General features: G+C 38.7%; 1 protein-coding gene across 1 annotated transcript in view; it reads right to left on the minus strand.

Moving 5' to 3' along the window:
- The window catches only part of CERS6 (ceramide synthase 6), a 331,299-nt gene that overhangs the window by 119,886 nt on the left and 188,524 nt on the right, over positions 1–22,889 (minus strand). The window contains exon 4 of the mRNA XM_049616074.1: positions 21,220–21,277. Within this exon, the coding sequence (XP_049472031.1) occupies positions 21,220–21,277 (58 nt within the window). The remainder of the gene's footprint in view (positions 1–21,219; positions 21,278–22,889) is intronic.

Below are 22,889 nucleotides of genomic sequence, written 5' to 3' on the forward strand. Positions count from 1 at the left end.
GGAGTTCAAGCCCCACGTTGGGCTCTGGCCTGACAGCTCAGAGCCTGGAGCCTGTATTGGATTCTGTGTCTCCCTCTCTGCCCCTGCCCCACTTACGTGCGTTCTCTCCTTCTCTCAAAAATAAACATTAAATAAATAAATAAATACATACCCTAAGCAAATTATTTCTTTCTTTCTTCTTCCTTTTAATCCACAGAACTAATTTACTGTTGTTCCAAAGATGATGGAGGAGATAGTTAGTATGACTATGAGTGGCCACTGTGAAAGAGAAACATATCATCTGGCCCTCACAGATTATCCTTAAGAGGAGGAAGGGAAAGTGCTTCCCTTCATAAGACACGACATCCTCCTTGAAAATGGAGCTGGGGGGCACCTGGCTGGCTCAGTCAGGTAAACCTCTGACGCTTGAGTTCATCTCAGGTCATGGTCCCAGGGTTGTGGGATCAAGCCCTGTGTCTGGCTCTGCACTGAGTGTGGAGCCTCCTTAAGATATTCTCTCTCTCTCTCTCTCTCTCTGTCTCTCTCTCTGTCTCTCTCTCCCCTTCTGCCCTCCCCAGCTCATGCTCGCATGCTCGCTCTCTCTCAAATAATAAATAAATAAAGAAGAAAACAGAGCTGGAGGTGTTGTACAAAACCGCACCACTGCAACAGCCCTCCCTGTAAAGTATCACAAGTCTGACTTCTCTTTAATCATCTCAGCATTGCTAAAGGCAAGGTAGTTTAGCGAGTCTAATCCTTGTCGCTTGAGAAAACCTACCACACAGATTACACATATGCCTCCCAAGAAGACATCCTCATCCTTTACAAACAAAAACACTTCTCCCTAGTTATCCTTACTTTCCTTTCTCTAACCACGCAGGCTCCTCAAGTCCAGGTTCGCTCCCACCCACCCACGCCACCCCTGCCCAATCCATAGGGCTTCCACAACCCCAAAAGCAGAGGGAAAGTATTTTTACCTATATTGTTCAGGAAGCATGAACACAAAAATGGCATATGAGGCAGTGAAAAATTGCTGATGCTTTTACAAGGGTGACCTTATTTGGTACCAGGAAAAATAAAAATGCATATTCAAAATTGTACAGAAAGAGATTTTCGTGTTAACTGAAGGGCCACACTCACGCACCACATAACTGCCATCAGCACAGCCCTGGTAAGTAGACATTGGGCAAATCGTCACTTAAAAATCATTGGAAGTCAGAGGAAGTAGATAAAAGCAACCAGATACTGCCTCTGGAATGGAATGAATAGATAAAGGGGGAAAAGACACTTTAAACTGCCCTAGGATCTCCCTGTGAATTAATGTGGTGTTGACTTAAGTGCAGAAGTTAGGCTATTTCGTTTAAGGATGGCACTGATAATTGCTGATAAAGCCAAGGAAATGCAAAGGAATTAACAACTGATGAGCAATTCTCCATGTTCAGAGCAGGAGGAAAGGCTGTAGAAATAAAGTAACCAGCTCTGTCAATTATTTGACAGTTAACAGAGAGACACGATAATAGAGTGGGGGGCGTTTTCCTTCTCTCTTACTGGGACTATTGGCCACTCCTTGGCATTTGTGACTCCTGTCCCTCCCTTCCTCTCATGAGATGCCAACTCCAAAACACCTACAGGAAAGAAAATGGAAAATCAAGGTATCTCTTATCCTACCAAAGTGGACAGATGTTTCTTTGGCCTTTATCATCTACTCCCCTAATGTCAGAATGAAACTTGGAGCAAGCAAACAACTACAGATAAGACATCAGTCGGTGGAACTGCAGCTCCTTTTTTAAAGGTCAAAAAAAGGGGCGCCTGGGTGGTACAGTCGGTTAAGCGTCCGACTTCAGCCAGGTCACGATCTCGCGGTCTGTGAGTTCGAGCCCCGCGTCGGGCTCTGGGCTGATGGCTCGGAGCCTGGAGCCTGTTTCCGATTCTGTGTCTCCCTCTCTCTCTGCCCCTCCCCCGTTCATGCTCTGTCTCTCTCTGTCCCAAAAATAAATAAAAAACGTTGAAAAAAAAAATTTAAAGGTCAAAAAAAAAATGTTCACCTTACTATTTTTTTTTTTTTGCCCCATTCTCTATTTTTGAAATTTGTTTCATTTCTTATACACCTTTCTTAACATAGCATAGCCATCAACCTCATGGGCAAATAAACAGCAGATCTGTTCAACAACTATTTATTGAGTATTTGCTTTCAGGGAACGACCTTGAGGCACTCACATTAAGGCTGGGTAGTATGTAGGTAACCATGTGACAAGGACAGCAACTGAGCTCTTCAGCATCCACTAAGGGGTTACAGGGTGTAAATGGGCGGGGGAGGTAGAAACAGGATGGATAGCCCAGAGGGAGCCAAAGAATGGGAAGAGGCAGGGAAAGGAAAGAGCGCTGAATCAGCTTGAACAAAGACTTATGTGATCAGCAGGGGTTAGCCAGGTCAGGACGGGGTGATTATCATTTCTGTCTACCACTGGCAAAATGACTTGCTACCAGGGGGGAAAAGCAGATCGCTCCCATTACAGAGTGAAATGTTCTACTTTCTAGTACAGTAAGTTAAAAGCTTTCATCTGTTGAAAAATGTAAAAATAGGATTTCTGGAAACCATATGCTTATATAATTTTAGTAGAAATCAAACACTTTAAAAATATTCTTACATTTTATCATTTCTCTCCCATCTTTCCTGCCATAAAATATCCATATTATGACATAATGTAATATCAGTGAAGAGGTTTGCTTTTCAGGATCTGACTGAACATCGAGATGGGCAATTTTTACTCAAAGAGGACATTTAACAGCTACAAATGTGGGAGAATAATCACATGACCTGAGGCTGAATGCCAGCTCCACTGCTTAAAGTTACTTAACCTCTTTGAGATTGTTTCCTTTCTATTTTAAATAGGTAATAATACAAACCTCAGAGGGCAGGGAGAAAATCAATTAAACACCACAATACAGGATTGGGCACAGAATAGCACATGGCAGCAGGGTGAGGAAGTGTGTGGGTGCTATGGTTGAAATACCCTTCTTTATCATTCCCTGAAAAGTCAGCTGTCTTCTCTTCTCTAAATATCATACAACTGAAATATATTTTAAAATTATTTGCATTATGTACGAAACATAACATTTTTTAAAAAGGAGTTTTTGTCTCCCCCTACCCCCCAAAAAAGTATTCACTATCTTCACTGAAATGTGTATATCTCTTGAATTTTTTTCCCCTTCCTGTTAAGTTAGTGACTCTAAATGGAAAACAAAGTTATTTCTACCCCTACGGAAAACAGAACAACAAAAAATAGCTAATAGCTATATTTTTTGCCAGGTAATAAGTAGTCATTTTGTTTATAAGTTTATTTTGAGAGAGAGTACATGTGCATTATAAGCAGGGGAGGGTTATAGAAAGAGGCCAGGAGGGAGGGAGAGAGAGGGAGAGAGAGGGAGAGAGGGAGAGAGAGAGAGAGAGAGAGAGAGAGAGAGAGCAGAGGAGGGGCAGAGAGAGAGGGAGAGAGAGAATCCCAAGCAGGCTCTGCGCTGCCAGCACAGAGCCCCACGTGGGGCTTGACCCCATGAACCGTCAGACCATGACCTGAGCCGAAATCAAGAGTCGAATACTCAACTGACTGAGCCACCTGGGAGTCCCTCCCCTCTTCTCTAAGTAACTTTTAAATATACCCCCCCCCCCAAAAAAAAATCTGCCTGTCTCCTCCTTTCTCTTTTTAAAAATTCAATATTACCTCTTCAGTACTGGGTAAGCTTTCATAACAAGCAGGAAATGCTTTACCTATTTGAAACTGACTTTCTGCCAACTTTTTTGGGCATCCCAACACAAAAATCCACAACTGATGTCAAGAGCTAGTTTTCACCAGCTTATGGACCAATGCCATGGATGACAGATAAATCAGGACTGCTGCAGTGGCCAACACAGCTCCCTGCCTCCAATTTTTATTGCTTCTAACTCACTCCTTATACTGCTCCAGCTCTAGTTCAGTTGTCTGTCACTATTCTTTTTACTGAACAGCAGCCAAATTCTTGACTGAGCAATCATGGCCTTCAACCATCTGCCCCATTTGTCTCTCCTCATCATCATGCCTGCTGTCTGCCCTCCTCTCCCGCCCCCAAAAAGAAACATGTACACACACACACACACACACACACACACGCATGCAAGTTCCAGCCTTACCACGGTCTATTCTTTCCCAACACTCTTCTTCCCTTCACCGCCTTTGCTTTTCATCAGCTGAGGCTTCCTTCATCTTTCACCCTCAACAGCACATCTTTAGTTTGGCCCTCCCTGAGGATCTTGTCAGAGTTCTCCCTCCTCCTCTAATCTTAGAGTTCCACCTGTACCACCATTACAGAACTTTTATCATGTGAGCAAGTCATAGCCTCTATTAACTGGCAAACTCTATAAGGATGAGGAATATGGGGCCTTCCAGAGAAAACCTTCCTATTCTGTGCTATCCCAGTTCTGCATAAACATTTATTGCAGGAGCAGATGTGTTACCACCTGCAAATCATCTCCAGGTTCATATGAGAGGCAACACAAAGTGACTCCAACTTTAGATGTGTCAAATGGAATTTCTCCCTGGATATACTAGTGGATGCCTTCTGAGAGATCAAGAGAGCTGAGTAGCTTTTCATAATATGGTAGGCTGAATAATGGCTTCCAAAAATATCCAAGTCCTAACCCCTGAATTTTGTGAAAATGTCATTTTATATGGCAAAAGCAACTTGCAGATGTGTTATGGTAAACATCTTGGATTGGGGAAGTTATCCTGGTTCATCCAGATGGGCCCTAACAATAATCACAAATGGCCCAAATAAAGAGAGACAGAGGGAGATATGACACCAGAAGGGGAGAAACTGACCTGATGACAGATGCAGAGATGGGAGTGATGAGGTCTGAAGATGGAGAGGAAGGAGGGGCCACCAGCCAAGGAACACAGGCAGCTCACAGGGAGCTGAAAAGGCAAGGAAACAAATTCTCCCCTACAACCTCTTGAAGGAACTGGCTCTGTAGGAACCTTGACTTTAGCCCAGAGAAAATGACGTCAGATTTCTGACCTCCAGAAGTGTAAAAGAATAAATCTGTGTTGTTTTCAGCCACTGTTTGTGGTAATTTGTTACAGCAGCCATGGAACACTAACACACATGTTCAGTGAGTATTTAGCCTTTCTGGGCACCACACTGTCACACAGTTCTCCAAGTGAGGTTCCTGGACCAGCATCACCATCATCACAATAGGTATGTGGTGGAAATGCAGGCCTCATCGAAACCTACTGAATCAGAGTTCTGGGGGAACACTCAGCTATCCATGATTTAACAAGCTCTCTCGGTGATTCTGAGGTATGTTCAAGTCTGAGTACCACTGATGGAACATTTTCTCTTTGAACTTGGTAATTAACAGAATGTCATGCATTCTAGAAGGCGGAAATAATCTACTAGAACATCACTTCCTTGAAACAAGTGCTATGACAACACAATGTGAAAAATGGCAAGGACATCCTAAACATCCTGCAGTACAAATAACAAAAAAAGTCTTAAAATAACATGAGAAGCTACTACCAGTTCCTAAAGTCAATTTTATCTGTGCTTCAAGGTTTGAACCAGCAACAATCAGGTGTGACTGTTCACTGCATTCACTGGAGTTAACTGCCTATAAAATACTTTTCCTAGCAGGCAAAATAGATTTAAAAATTAATGGAACCACAAATCAGTACTTTTTCTAACAATGCCAATTCCTCTATTTTTCAGAGAGAGTCCATTTTGTACTTCTATCAATTTCTTGGCCTATAATTGCCACATTTAGCACATGAAGATAAAACCTTCGATGTTATATTCAGTGATTGCTTTTTAAATTCAAGTACATGTCAGGAGAAACTTAGAAAGGAAAAAGAGTAGCATTTCCAACATGGTATCTAAAAATGATCATTAGGCAAAATTTTTGCATAATATTACACAATACCTATCTTCTAGAAAGGCAGATTTCATACCACAAACATCTATTTATTAAATGAATTGAGAAATAAATGTCACATCTTAATAAGAGATGATCATAATAATCAACCAGTGTCAAAATCTAAACTCTATTTTTAATTTCTACCTCTCATCTAAAGGGCTAGGTAAGTTACATAAGTAATGTGTAGAACTGTGTTTTACTTTGTGGCATTATTTGGTAATCTGAATTTTGCCAGTATCTGCTGACCACATTCCATGCTTATCAACACTTCTTGCACTACACAGAAATCAACTAGGAGTCCATTCTCCGGAGTTAAAGGACTGGTTAACAAGGAGAAGTAAGTGGGAAACCATTTCCCTGCCTAGGATCTTGTAAATTAGGTCAACAGGACCCAAATCAAATAGTATCCACAGCATTTACTAATTTTGTTTCTACATGGCCCTGTTTTCATAATTCACATGAAATGCAGATAATTAGTAAAGCACCACTTTATAGCTTCAACCCCTAGTTCAAGGGAAAAAAAACAGATTAGGTTGTGAGAAGCCATAATTAGGAACAAAGTGAAAAAAAGAGCTACTTCTTAATTTATGCTTCACATGCCAATGATGCCTGCACACACACTCACACACACACACACACACACACACACACACAGCACTATAGTCTAGTTATTACCTCCACCCTTCATATTGGATAACCTGTGCCAAATATAATTTTTCTGCTTATGCTGAACACCATGTACCTTATTATGAAATTCTGTGTTATGATATTTTATCATTTACTTTCAACCTTCTAATCAAGGATCTGCTATGGACAGAAGCTCATAACCACAAAGGGAGAAGTTGATAACTCACAACAGGGCTATTGCCTAAGAGAACAAACCATGTTTACTTATGCTGTGGTTACTGAATGCCCCCTACTATCCAAGTCTCTATAGAGATAATTCTTAGAATATTACAGTTAATGGCCTTGAGCAATAGGGGCCTTGACTTTAGAGGTTAATATTTCATTTAATTTTACTGCCAACCCTATGTACAATACTAATGGGAAAGAGGGTAACCACAAATGATAAAAATTCTCAGCTAATCTCTATACTTGATTTTAGTCATTAATTTTTAAGGTCTTTCCCCAAAAAACTTTTAAACAAAATTATTACAGAATAGCCAAGTAGCATATTTTTAATTTCATTACTCAAGTTTTTTGGGCACTATCTAACTGTACTGTCAGCAGGATATCAAACACTATGGGGAAATACGCCCATGATATGAAGCCCTGTCTTGAGCTGCTTATAGAATTGGATGGAAATAAATTTGAGATATAAGCACATAGATAAGACACTTACTACTTAAGTATGGAATAATATTGTATGATAATAATAATGACAACTCCTACTGATCAAACACCTTCCATGGCTCAGGAATCAAGCTAGCTGCTTTACTACACACAATACAAAAATACTACAAAACAGGATGCACTAAAGTAGAGATTTAAAGGGCCCTAAGTTACAGGTTTTCCATCATGAGGGGGATCTGTGAAAAATCAGCGCTGAAGAATCATCTTTGGGTAAAGATGAGGAAGGTCATTCTAAGTAAACCCAGGAATAACAATGTACCTGGCCTGCTTATGACAAGAATATTTGGAGCAGTGGAAAAGGATAGAGGCTGGGGGACAGTTTTTCCCTATATTTGTCTTTGTCAGAAGTGCTGATGATCACAGGAAAAGCCAGGGACCTTGTTCAGTGAAGTTTCTGTGGCAAGCTAGGGCAGAAGCCTCAAGAATAAATCAAGGGGGCAAAAATACACAATGGAGACAGAGTAGTCTCTTCAATAAATTGTGCTGGAAAAACTGGATATCCACATGGAAAAAATGAAATTGGACCCTTCACAAAAATCAACTCAAAGTGGATTAAAGCTTTAAAAATAAAATCTAAAACTATAAAACCCCTAAAATAAAATCTAGGGGAAAAGCCTCTTGATACTGCCCTTGGCAACGATTTCTTGGTTAGGACACTAAAAGCACAGGCAACAAAAGCAAAAATAGACTAATGGGACTACATCAAACTAAAAAACTTCTGCAGAGCAAAGGAAATAATCAGCAAAGTGAAAAGGCAACCTACAGAATGGGAGAAAATATTTGTAAATCACACACACCTGATAAAGGGTTACTATCCAAAATACATAAGGAACTCCTGAAACTCAATAGCAAACAAACAAACAAACAAACAGATTTAAAAATGGGCAAAGACCTGAATAGACATTTCCCCCAAGAAAAGGTAAATTGAAAGATGCTCAACATCACTAATCATCAAAAAAATGCAAATCAAAACCACAATGAGGTATCACCTCGCATCTGTTTGGATGGTATTACCAAAAAAAAAAAAAAAAAGCAAAAGATAAGTGTTGGCAATGATGTGGAGGAAAGGGAACCCTTGTGCATTGCTACTGGGAATGTAAGTTGGTGCACCCACTATGGATAAAAGCTTAGAGACTTTTCAAAAAACTATATGACCCGGCAACTCTACCTCTGGAAACCAAAAGAAATGAAATCAGGATCTCAAAGAGATATCTGCATATCCATGCCCCACTGCAGTTATTATTCACAATGGCAAAGAAAACAGAAAATAGGAAACAACTTCAATATCTATCTACAGATGACTGGATAAAGAAAATGTGGTTTATAAATACAATGGAATACTATTCAGCATTAAAAAATAAGGAAATCCTGCCATTTGCTACAATGTAGATGAACTTAAAGACATTGTGATAAGTGAAATAAGCCAGACACAGAAGAACAAATTCTATGGGATCTCATTTATATGGGATATGTAGAAGTAGAGAGTAGAATTATGGTTACTAGGAGCTTGGGGGAGGAGGAATTGGAGAGGTATATCTAGTTTTAACTTAAGTAAAATGCATAGTCTTAAAGATCTATTGTATAGCACATGGTGCATATAGTTAACAATCCTGTATTGCACACTTAAAATTTTAAGAAGATAGATTTTATGTTAAATGTTCTTATCAAAAAAGAGGGAGAGAGGAAACTTCTAGAGATGATAGAGGAGTTTAAGCATTGTATATGGTGATGCTTTCATGGGTACACAGTTATCTTCAAACTTATCAAACTGTATATATTAAATATGTCCAAATTTTTGCATGTCAATCACACTTCAATGAAAAATAATTACATAAAAATAAATGAATAAGAATAAATTAGTTAAATGTCTAGATGGAGAGGACACTCTGATAAATATGACACCTACCTGGAATTTGAAAGTGAGGATGTTGGGGCAGAGAAGAGTAAAGCAGGATTTTAGGGAAGGACCAGTGGTTTGAGCAATCATGTTGCATGTGGTAGGTTACAATAGGAATAGTAATGTCAATATCTGGTGATTAGGCTCTGCTGGCAGGGATTGAGGATGTAATTTCACAGCAATTCACAGATGGATGAGGCTGGGAGAGCGGAGGTAACTGAAATGACTCTCCACCATTATCCTTAGTTCCCAACCCCCATCCATTCACCACTTTGGGTATGTGGAAGAAGGGCAGGGAACAAAGAGAAGACATAGAGAAGAATCAGAGCCACAGGTTAATAAGATGAGAGATGGCAGATTGGGGTCAGGGAGGAAGAAGGATGCCCCCTCCAAACAAACACCAGATATCTTTACAATGAGGACATGCAGGGGGAACTAAGCCATCTTTTCTCTAATGCAAGTCAAATTTTCAAACACATTTCCAGTTTCATTTTCTGATTTCCCCTCTGTAATCCCAAATAAACCCTGTATTTTTCCAGGTTTCCTATTCTGTACTCTCCATCTAAGAATGCTTTCACTAACCCCCCATATCAATGCGAAGCCATCTATTAGGGTTCAAACTAAATACTACCTCTCCAAATTTTCTTCAATTTCCTCAATTAGATCCCCTTTCCCTGCTCAGAAGGAATCCTATACTTCTGTCATTTACCACCAAGTATAAGTATATACAGAGGAATCTTAACTCCTCTGACATATTACAAGATTCTTGAAGGCAGGAACCATGGGTTCCCTCTCCTATCTGCTACTATGTCTTGGTCTAGTAGATGCTTAATAAATGTTAGTTAGCTACACTGAATTAAATTCCTATGCTACGGATGATCTTAGGGAAGAGAAGAACAATACTCATTAGTTCAGGGACTCAGACCGTCTTGCTAACTTCTTTTTCAATGATGCTTAGAATAATCCCAGTGAAAGGGTAGGTGCTCAATAGATACTGAATAAAAGAATGAACAAATGAACAGAGAGCAGTATTTTCCAGGGGTAATAGACAGAAGCTCTTGAAAGAGCCATGAATGGAATCCCCTTTAAATAAGAGCTTTTGATCCTCAACTGCTTTGTGCCCACATTTGCACTCAGCAACATATAGCAACTGCTTATATGCAAGCTATAGGATTATCAGAAACCACTGAGTTTTTTTTAAATTGAGTATGACTTACATATCATAAAGTGCAAAAGTCTAAGCACACAGAAATTCAATATATGTTTACATATGTGCACACCTATGTTACCATCACCTGACCAAGATCTAGAAGAGTTCCAGCACTCCAGCAGGCTCCCTTGCCCAGGCCCTCACCCCTGTAAAACTACCTCTATCACTATAGATTAATTTAGCCTGAAAAAAGTTATTTTATCCTTTCCATTCATGAATTCCTCGAGGACAAAATGGCCTTCTTCTATGTGCTTTGAATAGTCATTCCAAGGTAAATGACACCACCACACTTTTGGTCAAAAAATCCTAAACAATAACAGCAGTAGCCTTTAGCAAGCAGGCCTATTATCATGTGCGTTAATAAAGGAGAAGCGCACCAAACGAAAACAAAACACTAAACCATTTGTCCCACCTTACAGAAAACTGTAGTTGACCCAGTATTCAGATGCTCTCTGAACCAGTTTTATGGAGCCACACGCAGAGCTGTAATCAGAGCATGAGCTAGTCAGATAGGGAGGCCCGCTGCTCTGCTCCACATCAGATACTTGTCCTAAGTACCCCCGCCCCCACCATCACATCACACAGACAAGACTGGGTCTTTCCTGAAGAGACAGAACACCAGTTTTACAAGCAGAAGTAGACCATCTCATTATTTCTTCCCAAAAGCTATCATTTTTAAGCAATGAACATCTGGTTTGTTTCATTATTGTTGATGAGGAAAATGCTTTTTATGATGACCATTGTTTGTGAAAGCTATTAGCTCTCAGATTTTATTAAGACAAACCTTAGTGAGAATAATGCTTTTTTTGTTGAATTCAGTAATGGATTTTTTTTTTTAAACGTCAGATACGATTCAGCTAATGCAGAGTGAATGTGCAGGTACAGATTTTGATACATGGATCAATATTTCATATCAAATTACCTGAACTCTTCTGAGAGTGACTAGTTTTCTATTCCCCATGGAAACAGGAGAGGAATACTAATGCAATCCAGTTTTCAGGCACTGCCCTAAGCCAGAGGAAGCCTGTAGTGCTAGCTTTGTTACAGCATATAAATGAGGACCAATGTTTTTCACAGTCAAGCTCAGCCCTAAACTTTTGAGAAGTGTAAATCTATGCCTTTAGGGCACTGTCTAATAATGAACATTTTACTCATGTAAATGAGTGTTATTTTAGTAGCCTCTAAAACAGAAGTTCGCTTTTTCTTTATTTTTAGACCTTCTACAAGGTTGACATTTTATTAAGTGACCTGAAAAAACTAAGATTCACGGTTTGATCAAACCACAAATCAAATCCACAAACCCTTGTGTAAATAATTACATAAAAGCAAGTATCACTCAGTGATACTTGCCACTTGCACTTCAGAATCGGCACAAACATTTTGTCCTCCTACAACAAAAGTCCATTTCAGCTTTGTGAACTCCTCCAAGTCCTGAAATCCTACCTCACTGCCTGCAGGATGCCGTTGGTGTGAGATGTCATTCCTTCAAGACAAAGCCCGAACACAAAGCAAAGACAACCTGGGTAAAGGCTTCTCCGTGCTCTTTAGAGAAAATTATACACACCCCAAATTAAACTCCTGCATCTCATTAAATAAAAAAACCTATAAGCTGTAACCCCCGTGCTGATGAAATGGCTTTATTATCTGAACGTTTTAATTTTTCCTAGTGAACAATTTCACCTACTGCACATTCCCTAAATTAGAGCATATTGAGTTGTTCCAACCAGCTTCTTACTGTGAATAGTGTATTTATGGTTTGCTAGTCACAATGTAGAAAGTAAATATGTATCACAGAAGGGGAGAAAAAATTGTATTGCATAATTACATTGGTTTGTGTAAAAAGGGGCATCTGTACCAGTCTGAAAATTAGCAGACAATTTATGTTGAGATTCAAAAATACTAAGAATGAAGCAAACCACAGATTTTCAGCTTTGCAAGCAGATAAATAAAGCAAGAATGGTGCTTAATGTGGGCCTTTTGTATACAATCAGTAAACTTAATTCTGTCGTCATAACGGTCACTAAGCTTAACTCTGTAGACTAGAAAAATATAGTCATAGGACAGACCTTTGCTTTTTCTTAAGTGGTCAGTCCTTATCAGTCCAGTAGATCCACAGAGTCCCTAGTGAAGCCTGGATACAAGTAGGCCACAATGTCAATAACATCTGCATTTAAATTCCAGTCCTCCCACTGACTAGCTCTGTAACCTTGGGCAAATTACTGATCCCTACTTAGCCTTGGTTTCTTTATGAGGATGAGAAGGTACACAGTACAATGCAAGAGAAACAAACTCTGAGTGATCAATACAATGCCTGGCCCATACTGAGTACTTAATGCAGTAAAGCTATCATGACTTTGGTTGCTATGTGATTATTTTCAGTGATTCCAATTTTTATCCTGGCTATGTACTAAGCCAAGAGTTTTTCCAAGTCACTGGAACCTACACCAAAACAGGTGGGACTTTCTTTATGGGAGTTTTCTTAAAGTGCTAAATGGAAGTGGGGATTCTACTATGGAAACAGAGCCTGAATCTCATCAGAATCCCACCGGAGACTAAAAAAGCTTCTTCAAAAGTCAATATTATGTCATTCTGGGGCATCTGGATCAAGATGATCATGGAAAATAAGCCTGTGGGAGAAAATTAAGGGACTGGGGCAGCGAGAACCAGGCAAACACGGACGGTGGGGTTTTGTTTGTTTTTTTAATGAAATTTCTGTATCTCTTTGCCATTTAAGTAGAATTCCACTTTTTAAAAAAATTTTCTCCTTTTTAAAAGTTACAACTACAAGCTCTTTCAAACCCAAGTATACCTAAGTTACGTGCAGTCATTTCCATTCAAATGCCCACATCTCCGGGTTCATATTTTTAACAGAAAAGAAAGTAGTTAATTTATCTGCAGTTCTGCCTTTCTAAAAGGAATCTTCATTTTGGGGGCACCTGGGTGGCTCAGCCGGTTGAGCATCTGACTTCGGCTCAGGTCATGATCTCAGGGTTTGTGGGTTCGAGCCCTGCATCGGGCTCTGCGCTGACAGCTCAGAGACTGGAGCCTACTTCGGATTCTGTGTCTCCCTCTCTCTCTACCCCTCCCATGCTCGTTCTCTCTCTCTCTCTCTCTCTTTCAAAGGTGAATAAACATCAAAACAAATAAAAATTAAAAAAAAGGAACCTTCATTTTTACCTATTACCTTTCATTTATCTTATATAAATGTTAATTTTTTCATGTACAGTTCTACTAAACATTTTATTAGGACTATAAATAATATGGTTACTTTACAGTTATTACTTATTTATTTATTTTGAGGGGAGAGGGGCAGAGAGAGAAGGAGAGAGAAAATCCCAAGCAGGCTCCGCACTGTCAGCACGGAGTCCAACACGGGGCTCAAACTCACAACCGTGAGATCATGACCTGAGCTGAAACCAGGAGTCAGATGCTTAACCAGCCACCCCAGGAGCCCCATTTATTTTTAAATGGTTCCATGATATTTTATCATTTTGATAACAATAATTTAAACAATCCTATTAATATTAGACATTAAGATTGCTTTAAGTTCTGTTTGGATTTGCTGTAATTTGCATTGCATACAGTGTGCATATGTACATTCACACATATTTTTTAAGCTGTAATAAATAACCACAGACATATATTTTTTGCTCCTGTGTAATTCCTTGCTCAAGATTAATTCACAGGAGTTGAACTGCCGAGTGACGGTATGTGAACATACTTACAGTTATTATTCCACGTCACCACTCTGCTTTCTAAGTAGGTTGTACCAGCTTGCCAGAATTACTGGCTATTTCAAATTCTTCTCTGAATTTTGGTGTACAAGTTTTTTAAACGTTCTGTTAGTCCATGTTACTGATTTTAGAGATATAGCAATTAAATCCCAGAGAGAGTAAGTAACTTCTTAAGGCTGCAAAACTGATTAATGGCAGAATTCAATCTCAAACCCAGGTCTTCTGACTACTTCTTCAGGGCCCTTCGTGTACCACATTATCCTCAGGTTTTCACCAGCTTCAGAACATCCTCCTCAGATAGAATGCCAGACCCAAGTCAACAGAGAAGGGCAAATGCCGGGTACAAGGGAAATCAGAAAATATTCAAGAGGGTACATGCAGGTAAAAGGGAAAAAGGAAGAACAAAAAGAAACGTGGAAGGACAATGTCCCAAGGCCATTCCAGATATTTCCATTCCAGAAAATGCATTTACCCATTTGTAAGCATCAAAGCATAGCCACAACAGGGATCTTAACCTGGCTAGGAGGGGGCCACAACTTTGTAAGTTTCATGTCAAGGGATTACAAGAGAGCTAAGCACTCACAGCCCCCGACAGAGCCCACCTCTCTCAACCAGTAATAATTAGTGTTCTCACTTACATTTTTAAAATACTTTATAGCTTCCACAGCACTCCTACACAAAAGCTGAGGAAGTCAGGGCAACCATCATTCTCTCATTTTACAGATGAGAAAAATGAGGTTTCCGAGAGCAAAGGTGCCATTAAGCAATGATTGGCAGGTTCAAACTACCAACTCCATCTTGACTTCTCACCTAATGTTCTCTCACAGTGATGTAACTTTTACTTCTTAATGAGGTGAATTTGCTAATTAAACATACTTTGAGTTGCTAGATTTTTGAAACTTGTTTTCTAAGTCTCGATATTGTTGTTTTAACTGATTTAGAAATTCTAAAGACGGCAAGGCTGGCTTCTATTCTTGCCACAGGCAAGTCAATGCATCCTTTTGAAATTATTTCTTCGTTCTGAAATGAGAAATTTGAGATGGTTGATCTTTAAGGTCTATTCTCAATGCTCATATTCTATGTCATCTGCAATTCTTACAAAATTACTTGATGGGGTCATTAGGTAAAAGTTAAAACTTACGTAAAACTCTAAATGTCAAATCTCCTTCAACAAGGAACATAACTCCAAGCAATTTCAAAATTTTTTAAATGACACAAAAAATTTTAAATGGACACATATTCTACTGGGCCAAATATTTTCACTGTCAATACAGGCAAAATGATGACAATTTTGCTCTTTCAATTTCAGAAGGATTCCAAGCTAACCAATAAGCAAAAGAGTATACCTTGAAGCATGATACCACCCTGAACACCTAGTGGCCTTGTTGAACTTTGAAAAGTACATCAAATGGGGCCAACCAAATGAAGTTGGTTAAGGGCCCAACTTCAGCTCAGGTCATGATTTCATGGTTTGTGAGTTTGAGCCCTGTGTTGGGCTCTGTGCTGTCAGCTCAGAGCCTGGAGCCTGCTTTGGATTCTCTCTCTGTCTCTCTCTCTCTGCCCCTCCCCTGCTCACGCTCTGTCTCTCTGCCTCTCTCTCTCTCCCTCACTCTCTCTCTCTCTCAAAAATAAATAAAACATTAAAAGAAATTTTACAAAAAGAAAAAAAAAGTACACCAAATAAATAATGGAACTATGAATAATGAAAAATAATGAAACAAATGAATAATGAACTATGCCTTCATTCTGAGCAGATTGAGACAGTCTAAGGGAATTGGCAAAGTGCTTATTTGGCCAAGATACTACTTTTCAGTGATGCCTTTTCACCCCCTAGTTAGTCATGAAGCCAACAGAGTACATGGCAACTTGCATAATGTTTAAATGTAATAAAATAAATGACAGCAAGTCATCAGAGTACATCATAGATTGCAGCACCACGGGAAGGCTGGGCTAGTTATTCAGATACTATCTCTCAGCTTCAGAGCTGGGACTCTGCAAACTTCAATTCAGCTGGCTCTCAGGAGCTGGTGCCTTGTGGAGTCGAGCCTCTCAGAAGCACTAGAAGGAGGCGGGAAGACTGCAACAGAAGATGGGATGTGCTCTTTTGTATTTTGCTTCCTGTTCTTGCCGTCACTTCTCCACCACTACCCCCACACCCCCAGCAACACATCTTCACACTAGCAGTGGAAGTTCATCCTGGCGGCAACAGCAGCTTGCTGTCTGCAGTCTTTCCTCATTCCCAGAACCAGCCTCACTGTGGTCCCTCAGAGACTCCAGCTGGTCAACGTTCCCCTCTTGGAGGTCTTGTCAAGGTCCACGGCTCTTCCTTCAAGCTTCTACTCCACCCTCTTCTATGAACCCCTGGTCTTCAGAGAGGTAGCTTCTTCCTACCATTACTATCTTCACGATACCTCTGTGCACTGCTCATCAAAGTATGTACAGAGAGTGCCAGTCCTTGAAATGTTTGTTACTCTTTCACCGGAATGTAAATTAACTACATCACTAAGCACACTGTCTACTTCAGCTGACTTTTTCTTCACAGATAGACTTTCTCAAAGAAGAAGCAGGGAATTGATTTACATTCAGGTCAAGTTTCTTATCTCATTGCAGACTGGTAGCAAACAGCCAGCAGATCAATTACTTGGAGTAACACAAGTTAACACCAGTCTTAGCGGTTCCCCCAGTTAGTGATTCTTTATATTATAGCCATTCCTAAAATAACTCCTGTGGTTTCTGTCTCATAATGGGACCCTCACTGACACAGAAGTTAGGTATTGGTATATTTGAGTAACTTCTATTTTAATTATATACATGTATATGTACAAAATGGATATAAAATGTACCATATGATTAAAACTTGGATATATATTAGCCTAACATGTAGATTATAAGAAAAACTATTTACCTAAATCCCAGTTGCATACATCTCTACACTGGCCTTTCTGTAACACTATTATTGTTAAAAGATAATGAAAGAAACTCAAAGAAAAATATTCAAAGCACTCCACCCAATACAAACTTCCATCTACAAAGGAGAAGAAAAGGTAACAGTGAGAGATAGCTTACTCTATTTCTTTAAGGCTTGAATGTGGTTTCTTTCAGGACTTAGGAAAATGTGTTAATTTGTATGAATGAGCACATTGTGTGGTAGAATTTCAGAGCACCTGAACTAATTCTGAGTTTTCTTTTAAAAAGTACTTGTCTCTGGGGCACCTGGGTGGTTCAGCCGGTTAAGTGTCCAACTCTTGTTTTCTGTTCAGGTCATAATCTCACGGTAGTGGGATGGAGCTCCACGTTGGGCTCTGCACTGGGCATGGAGCCTGCTTAGGACTCTCTCTCCCCCTCTCCCTCTGCCCCTATTCCATGCTCATGTTCTCACTTTCTCTCCCTCTCTCAAAAAAATAAATAAATAAAAATAAAAATAAGTAAAAAATTTAAAAAGTACTTGTCTCTGCCAATCATATTTATGGGTAAAGCACTTGTGTCCGGTAATTACAGGAGCAGAGTATTGAGACAGGCTTATCTTTCAACTATTTAAATATTTCCTACTAACTTAGCTATAACTTTACCTAATAGTTCACTAACCTGTCTGTAATGCCTTCCAGAGACTGCTTCATGATCAGAGTTAGTGCTATCTATAAAGGGGGTTCTAAGCTGGGAAAGCAGAAAACATATAACATATGCATACCTGAGCATTATCACATCACTATAAAACATGAGGCTCATTCTTTTATTTGTCATCACAAAACTACAGAAAACATTTTGTTGATTTCATAGAAATGAACACACATACAGTTTATGGGGTGTCTAGAAATTTTAAAATACAGGCCAATGATTTCACTATTTATTACAGAACTATTGACATGTGATTGAATACTTTATTGCCCAAACTGGGTCATTTTGAGTACAAGGGGGAGGTAACTGCCTAGGACCCTAAGATAGCTTGTATGGTCACCCAACTCATGCAAGAAGTCATCCTGTATATTGCTCCAAAGATACATTTACGTATCAACTGCAAGAATTATGACATAATGTCATAGATGATACTGATAATGAGAATATCATTCCAAGTTTGCTTAAAACCCTAGGGTACCACACTACCACTGTGTGCTTAATCAGAGGCTTTATTTCTGTTAAATCCTCAAATATCTGGAGATGTAATTATTTGGCAGGTGTGATATGATGGCTTTTGTTGAAGGAACTAAAACTCATCATTTTAATTTCTAATTCTTGACTTTCTTTGAAGAAAAGCTTCTTGCTAGTTGGGAGTAAGAACATGGCTTTCCAGTTTTCTGACTTTTAAAGTAGGGTATAATTTGAAACCACAGTCTTATTTGTCTAGAGCATCAGGATAAGGCCCCTGTGGTAGAACTAGGAGGTTTTTATCTCAGGCAAAGAAGTCAGGGCACACAAGGCCCAGGGGCATATGAGCCCAGGGTGCCAGCACTTACCAACTTGCTTCAGGTTCATTTGACCCAAAGGTAGAAGAAAACTGGATAGTGCCAAGCTGTTCAGCATTTTTCTAACAGCCCAAGTAAGAATCAACATTTTTTTTAAAAAAATTTTAATGTTTATTTATTTTTGAGAGAGAGAAAGAGAGACAGAGTGTGAGTAGGGGAGAGGCAGAGAGAGAGGGAGACACAGAATGTGAAGCAGGCTCCAGGCTCTGAGCTGTCAGCACAGAGCCTGATGCGGGGCTCAAACTCATGGACTGCAAGATCATGACCTGAGCTGAAGTCAGATGCTTAACCGACTGAGCCACCCAGGCATCCCAAGAATCAAGATTTTTAATGCATAGAGTAAGAAGCAGCTATGGCTTCTCACCTCCTAAAATTGGTCCACTGCCCTGCTATTTTGTTTAAAACACTCAGAGTGTTGTGAAAATTTGAATTATCTTGTTTTGGTTATTTCTGATGCTGACAATATAGATTTTTCCTCTTGTGTTAGATGACCAAATACACTGTCTATTCCAAAAAAGTTACTAGAAAATATATTTTAAATATCCATTAAGGTAAGTATTTAAAGTTCTATAAATAGAAACAACGACTGCATGAGGTCAAGTTTGCTAACTTAACCAAAGAAGGAAGTCATCTGGAAATCATGCTGTAAGATAGGACATGCAAGTTAGTGGGGAAAGTACTAGATTAAGAGACAGCTATGCATGTTTCATTTCAGGTTCAACTTTTAATAAACTAACTGTGTGACCTCTGAAATGTTCCCTACCCTCTCAGGATTTCTGCTTCCCCAACTGTGAAGTAAGAGGGTTGGAAAAGATGGCTTATGAAGTCCTCCACAGCGGGTTCGGACACATGGATTCCATATACACATTTCTATCACACATTAGAACTATTAAAGTACAGACTCAACCAAAACCAAGAGCTTCTTAGAGGAAGAAACCCCAAATGCAAATATTTTACAAGAAGAGGAACATCTAGTTCTCTTCTCATTTTTTATCACTAGAGGCAGGCTGATGGGGAACTGGGGTAGTTCAAGGAAAAGCAACTTCTAAGCAAACATTCCATTGACAAGCTCTCTTACTGCCTTCTCCACAGCCAGGGAGGGCTGGGGGATACAAGCTATTCTTGTTCCCTTCAGTCTGTTTGGGGACTGAGAGAAGCAGAGCTAAGTGTCAAAGTGTTTCCTGTTCTGATGACAGATGGCCAGGCTTGCTGTAGATAGGCTAAAAGAGATCATATCCCCACAGATGTAGGGAAAAGGGCACAGAAGTACTCCCAGCTCTCACCATCTTTCCCTGTTTACCGTCAAAGTCCTTCGCCCCCAGAACCCAACATGAATTCCAAACCTTGACCTCAGTTAGCAACTTGACATTCCCATGAAACACAACTTTCCCTTGTCAACTGAAATTCCACCCATAGCTGTTTCCTCTTCCAAGGTAGTGAGTTGAGGAGCCCTAAATCATTCTTTCCATTTTCTCTCTACACAAGTAAATTTGAAAACCAGAACAGCAGAGTTCCAAAATAGCCATGTCCACCTCGTTTCTGTACCCCAGTTGAGAATTGGTTCATACTCAAACAGGCTACAGACTGTGGCTCATCCTTCTAAATGTATTCAAATGGTCTCTTGGCCACTAAGTGAAAAGTAGTATAGCCTCATTAAGTGAAACGTAAGTATAGTTACTAAAGGAAAAGACAACAAGTAAAAAGAATAATCCCTCTAGGAAAATATGATATTGTGAAACAACTAACGATTTATAATATAATTTGCCACAGGCAGACACTAACTGATAACTCAGACTTTGAAACTAAAAACACATTTGCAAATTTTCACATCAATATTTACATGAAAATTTACTAGTAAGACATGACACTTGGCACAAGGCCCACTTTGGAAAAAATTCTCTACTAAGTAAAGATACCATTGATGTTGCCTTAAAGCGTAATACTATATATTTTTTAAAAATAATTTCCAACTTTCTGCAACACCAGCGTTGTTAACACATGCATGACTAAGAGAAGCTAAATCTTCATGAGACTTGAATTTAATCAGCCTAACATGTTAGTAGTGCCATTCAGGATTGAAATAGCCAGGAAAAAGGCTATGGCAGCCTGGAAGAATTATTTCCATAGATAAAGATGCCTCAGTTTATGCAGGAATCGCAAAAGAGCAGCAGGGGAAACACAATCTACAAAAGGAACTCAATTTTCCACCAGCAGCTGGTGTTGCCTTGTTAATAGCGATGCAAGACACTAAAACATAATTTCTGTTGGTGAAGATTATAGTGATAACTCACATTTTAACAACTGATTTTTTTTCAAGCTGTGTGACATGGAAACTCTTAACTTCTTTCAAAGCATCAAATGGATTTTATAAGGCTCCTAGTGCCCATAAGTAATAAGTAACCAACTACAGTGGTCAGAGGACTTGCAACATCTTTCACTGGCAAAATAAATTATTTTCAAAGATACTTTTGGTATCTATCTAAAAAATATTTACTACAGAAATAAGTCAAAGAAAAATGCACAAATTCTTAGGAAAGCTGTTATGATTGTTTAAAATATCATTACTGTCACACATAAAAAAATGAGATATAGGCTTACAGTTACATAAGAATTATATAAAGTAACTTGGTAGATCCTACCTTTTTCAGGAACCGGACTCCATAGATAAATACATAAAGGTGAAATGAAAATCTCCACCTGTAGAAGTTTAAAAAAACATTCTATGACATTCAGTTTATATATTTCACAGCACAGTATTGATGCATGTGAATGAAAAAAGTCCCTTAAATTTGCGCCCCCATACACACACCCACCACTCCAACCAGGGATTAAGCTTAATGGGTAACTTCAGTGTTAGCTGAACACATATACTCAGGTGCATGGCTTATTGCAAAATCTTAAATATTAATAATTCATAAAAAAATTTTCTTCCACTCAGTTACTGTCTTTACCCATTTGTTCATCTTTTCTTTCTCAACTTATGAATTTCCTCTTGTTAATCACTCATGAAGGGATATACTTCAACAATATAAAAGTACATCAGATTGTTATGAATTCCTTGCCTAATTCAGATATTAAGTAAATAACTGGACTTAACTGAAGTTCATACTTTTTTTAAAAATAAAAACCTTAGTATTTTTTAATCAGGTAAGATTTTTTTCATCTTTTAACAAATACTTATGGATACCTTTGTGGTCTCACTAAAGGAAGCCATTTGGAATCTAAATCATCCGATATACAACTGTTAATGGCAACATTATACCACTCCAAACTGTACATGTAGCTGTTAATCAGACTTTCACTTTTTTTAGTGAGCAAAAAAAATGTTTTTGGTTCTCTTTCAATTTTAAATGATTCAATGTTTTTCTTAAAATGTAAGACTTCATGTAGGCAGCGATAATGTTTATGGGGGGAAAAGCTGAAGAAGCCCTATTTTTTACGCTATACAAAAATGAACCACACTTAGGTGTAAGACCTAAATTTGAAAGGTAAAACTATAAAGCTAAGAGAGGAAATTGATGAAAGATATCTTTGCAATTTGGGGATAGACAAAAACTTCTAAATAAGATCTTCAAAACCTCTCCTGAGGAAGAAAAGTAATGCATTTGCTAACAAAATTACAGATTCTGTGATGTGCTCTTCAAAGATAATAAACAGACAAATAGATTAGGAGGTGTTTTTTAAAATGGCAAAACTTATTGGACAAAATTATTGGGACAATGGAAAGCACCAAATATGAATCTTAAACATTAGTGTTATATAAATGTTAAATTTATTGAGTGGGGGAATTCTATTATGGTCTACATAGGAGAATGTCCTTGTTTTGTGATTTACACTGAAATGCTTAATGGTGAGTAACTGAAATTTTAAAAATATATACATAAAATTTTCTCAAAATATAAAGACTTTATACAAATTATATATTATATGTATATATGGTTACTACAAAAAAACCCCAAAAAACCTCTTACCCTAGTACCCTGATTCCCAATTTTATTTCTTGTATTTTTTGAGTGTGAATAGCTATGCCTTTAAAAGCTGGCTAAATTTCACTAAAGAGCATTCCTGAGGTCATGTTGTTAGTAGTACCGTGGATTTCAAGTTATAAATGAACACAAATGACAAGATGAGAAAGGGACTAGTCAACTTCAATATGCCAGCAGGCAGAAGATTGCTTTACGTGTTTGCAAGCTATGTAAACTTTTCAAATAAGATAACAAACAGCAGGGGAGAGGGAGAGGTGACTTTAGGCGATGATTCAAATTTTAGACAAAATATTCTGGAAAAAACAACAGCTTCTTCAGGTAAG

The sequence above is a fragment of the Panthera uncia genome (assembly GCF_023721935.1).
Source record: "Panthera uncia isolate 11264 chromosome C1 unlocalized genomic scaffold, Puncia_PCG_1.0 HiC_scaffold_3, whole genome shotgun sequence".
In the NCBI taxonomy this organism is placed as follows: Eukaryota; Metazoa; Chordata; class Mammalia; order Carnivora; family Felidae; genus Panthera; species Panthera uncia.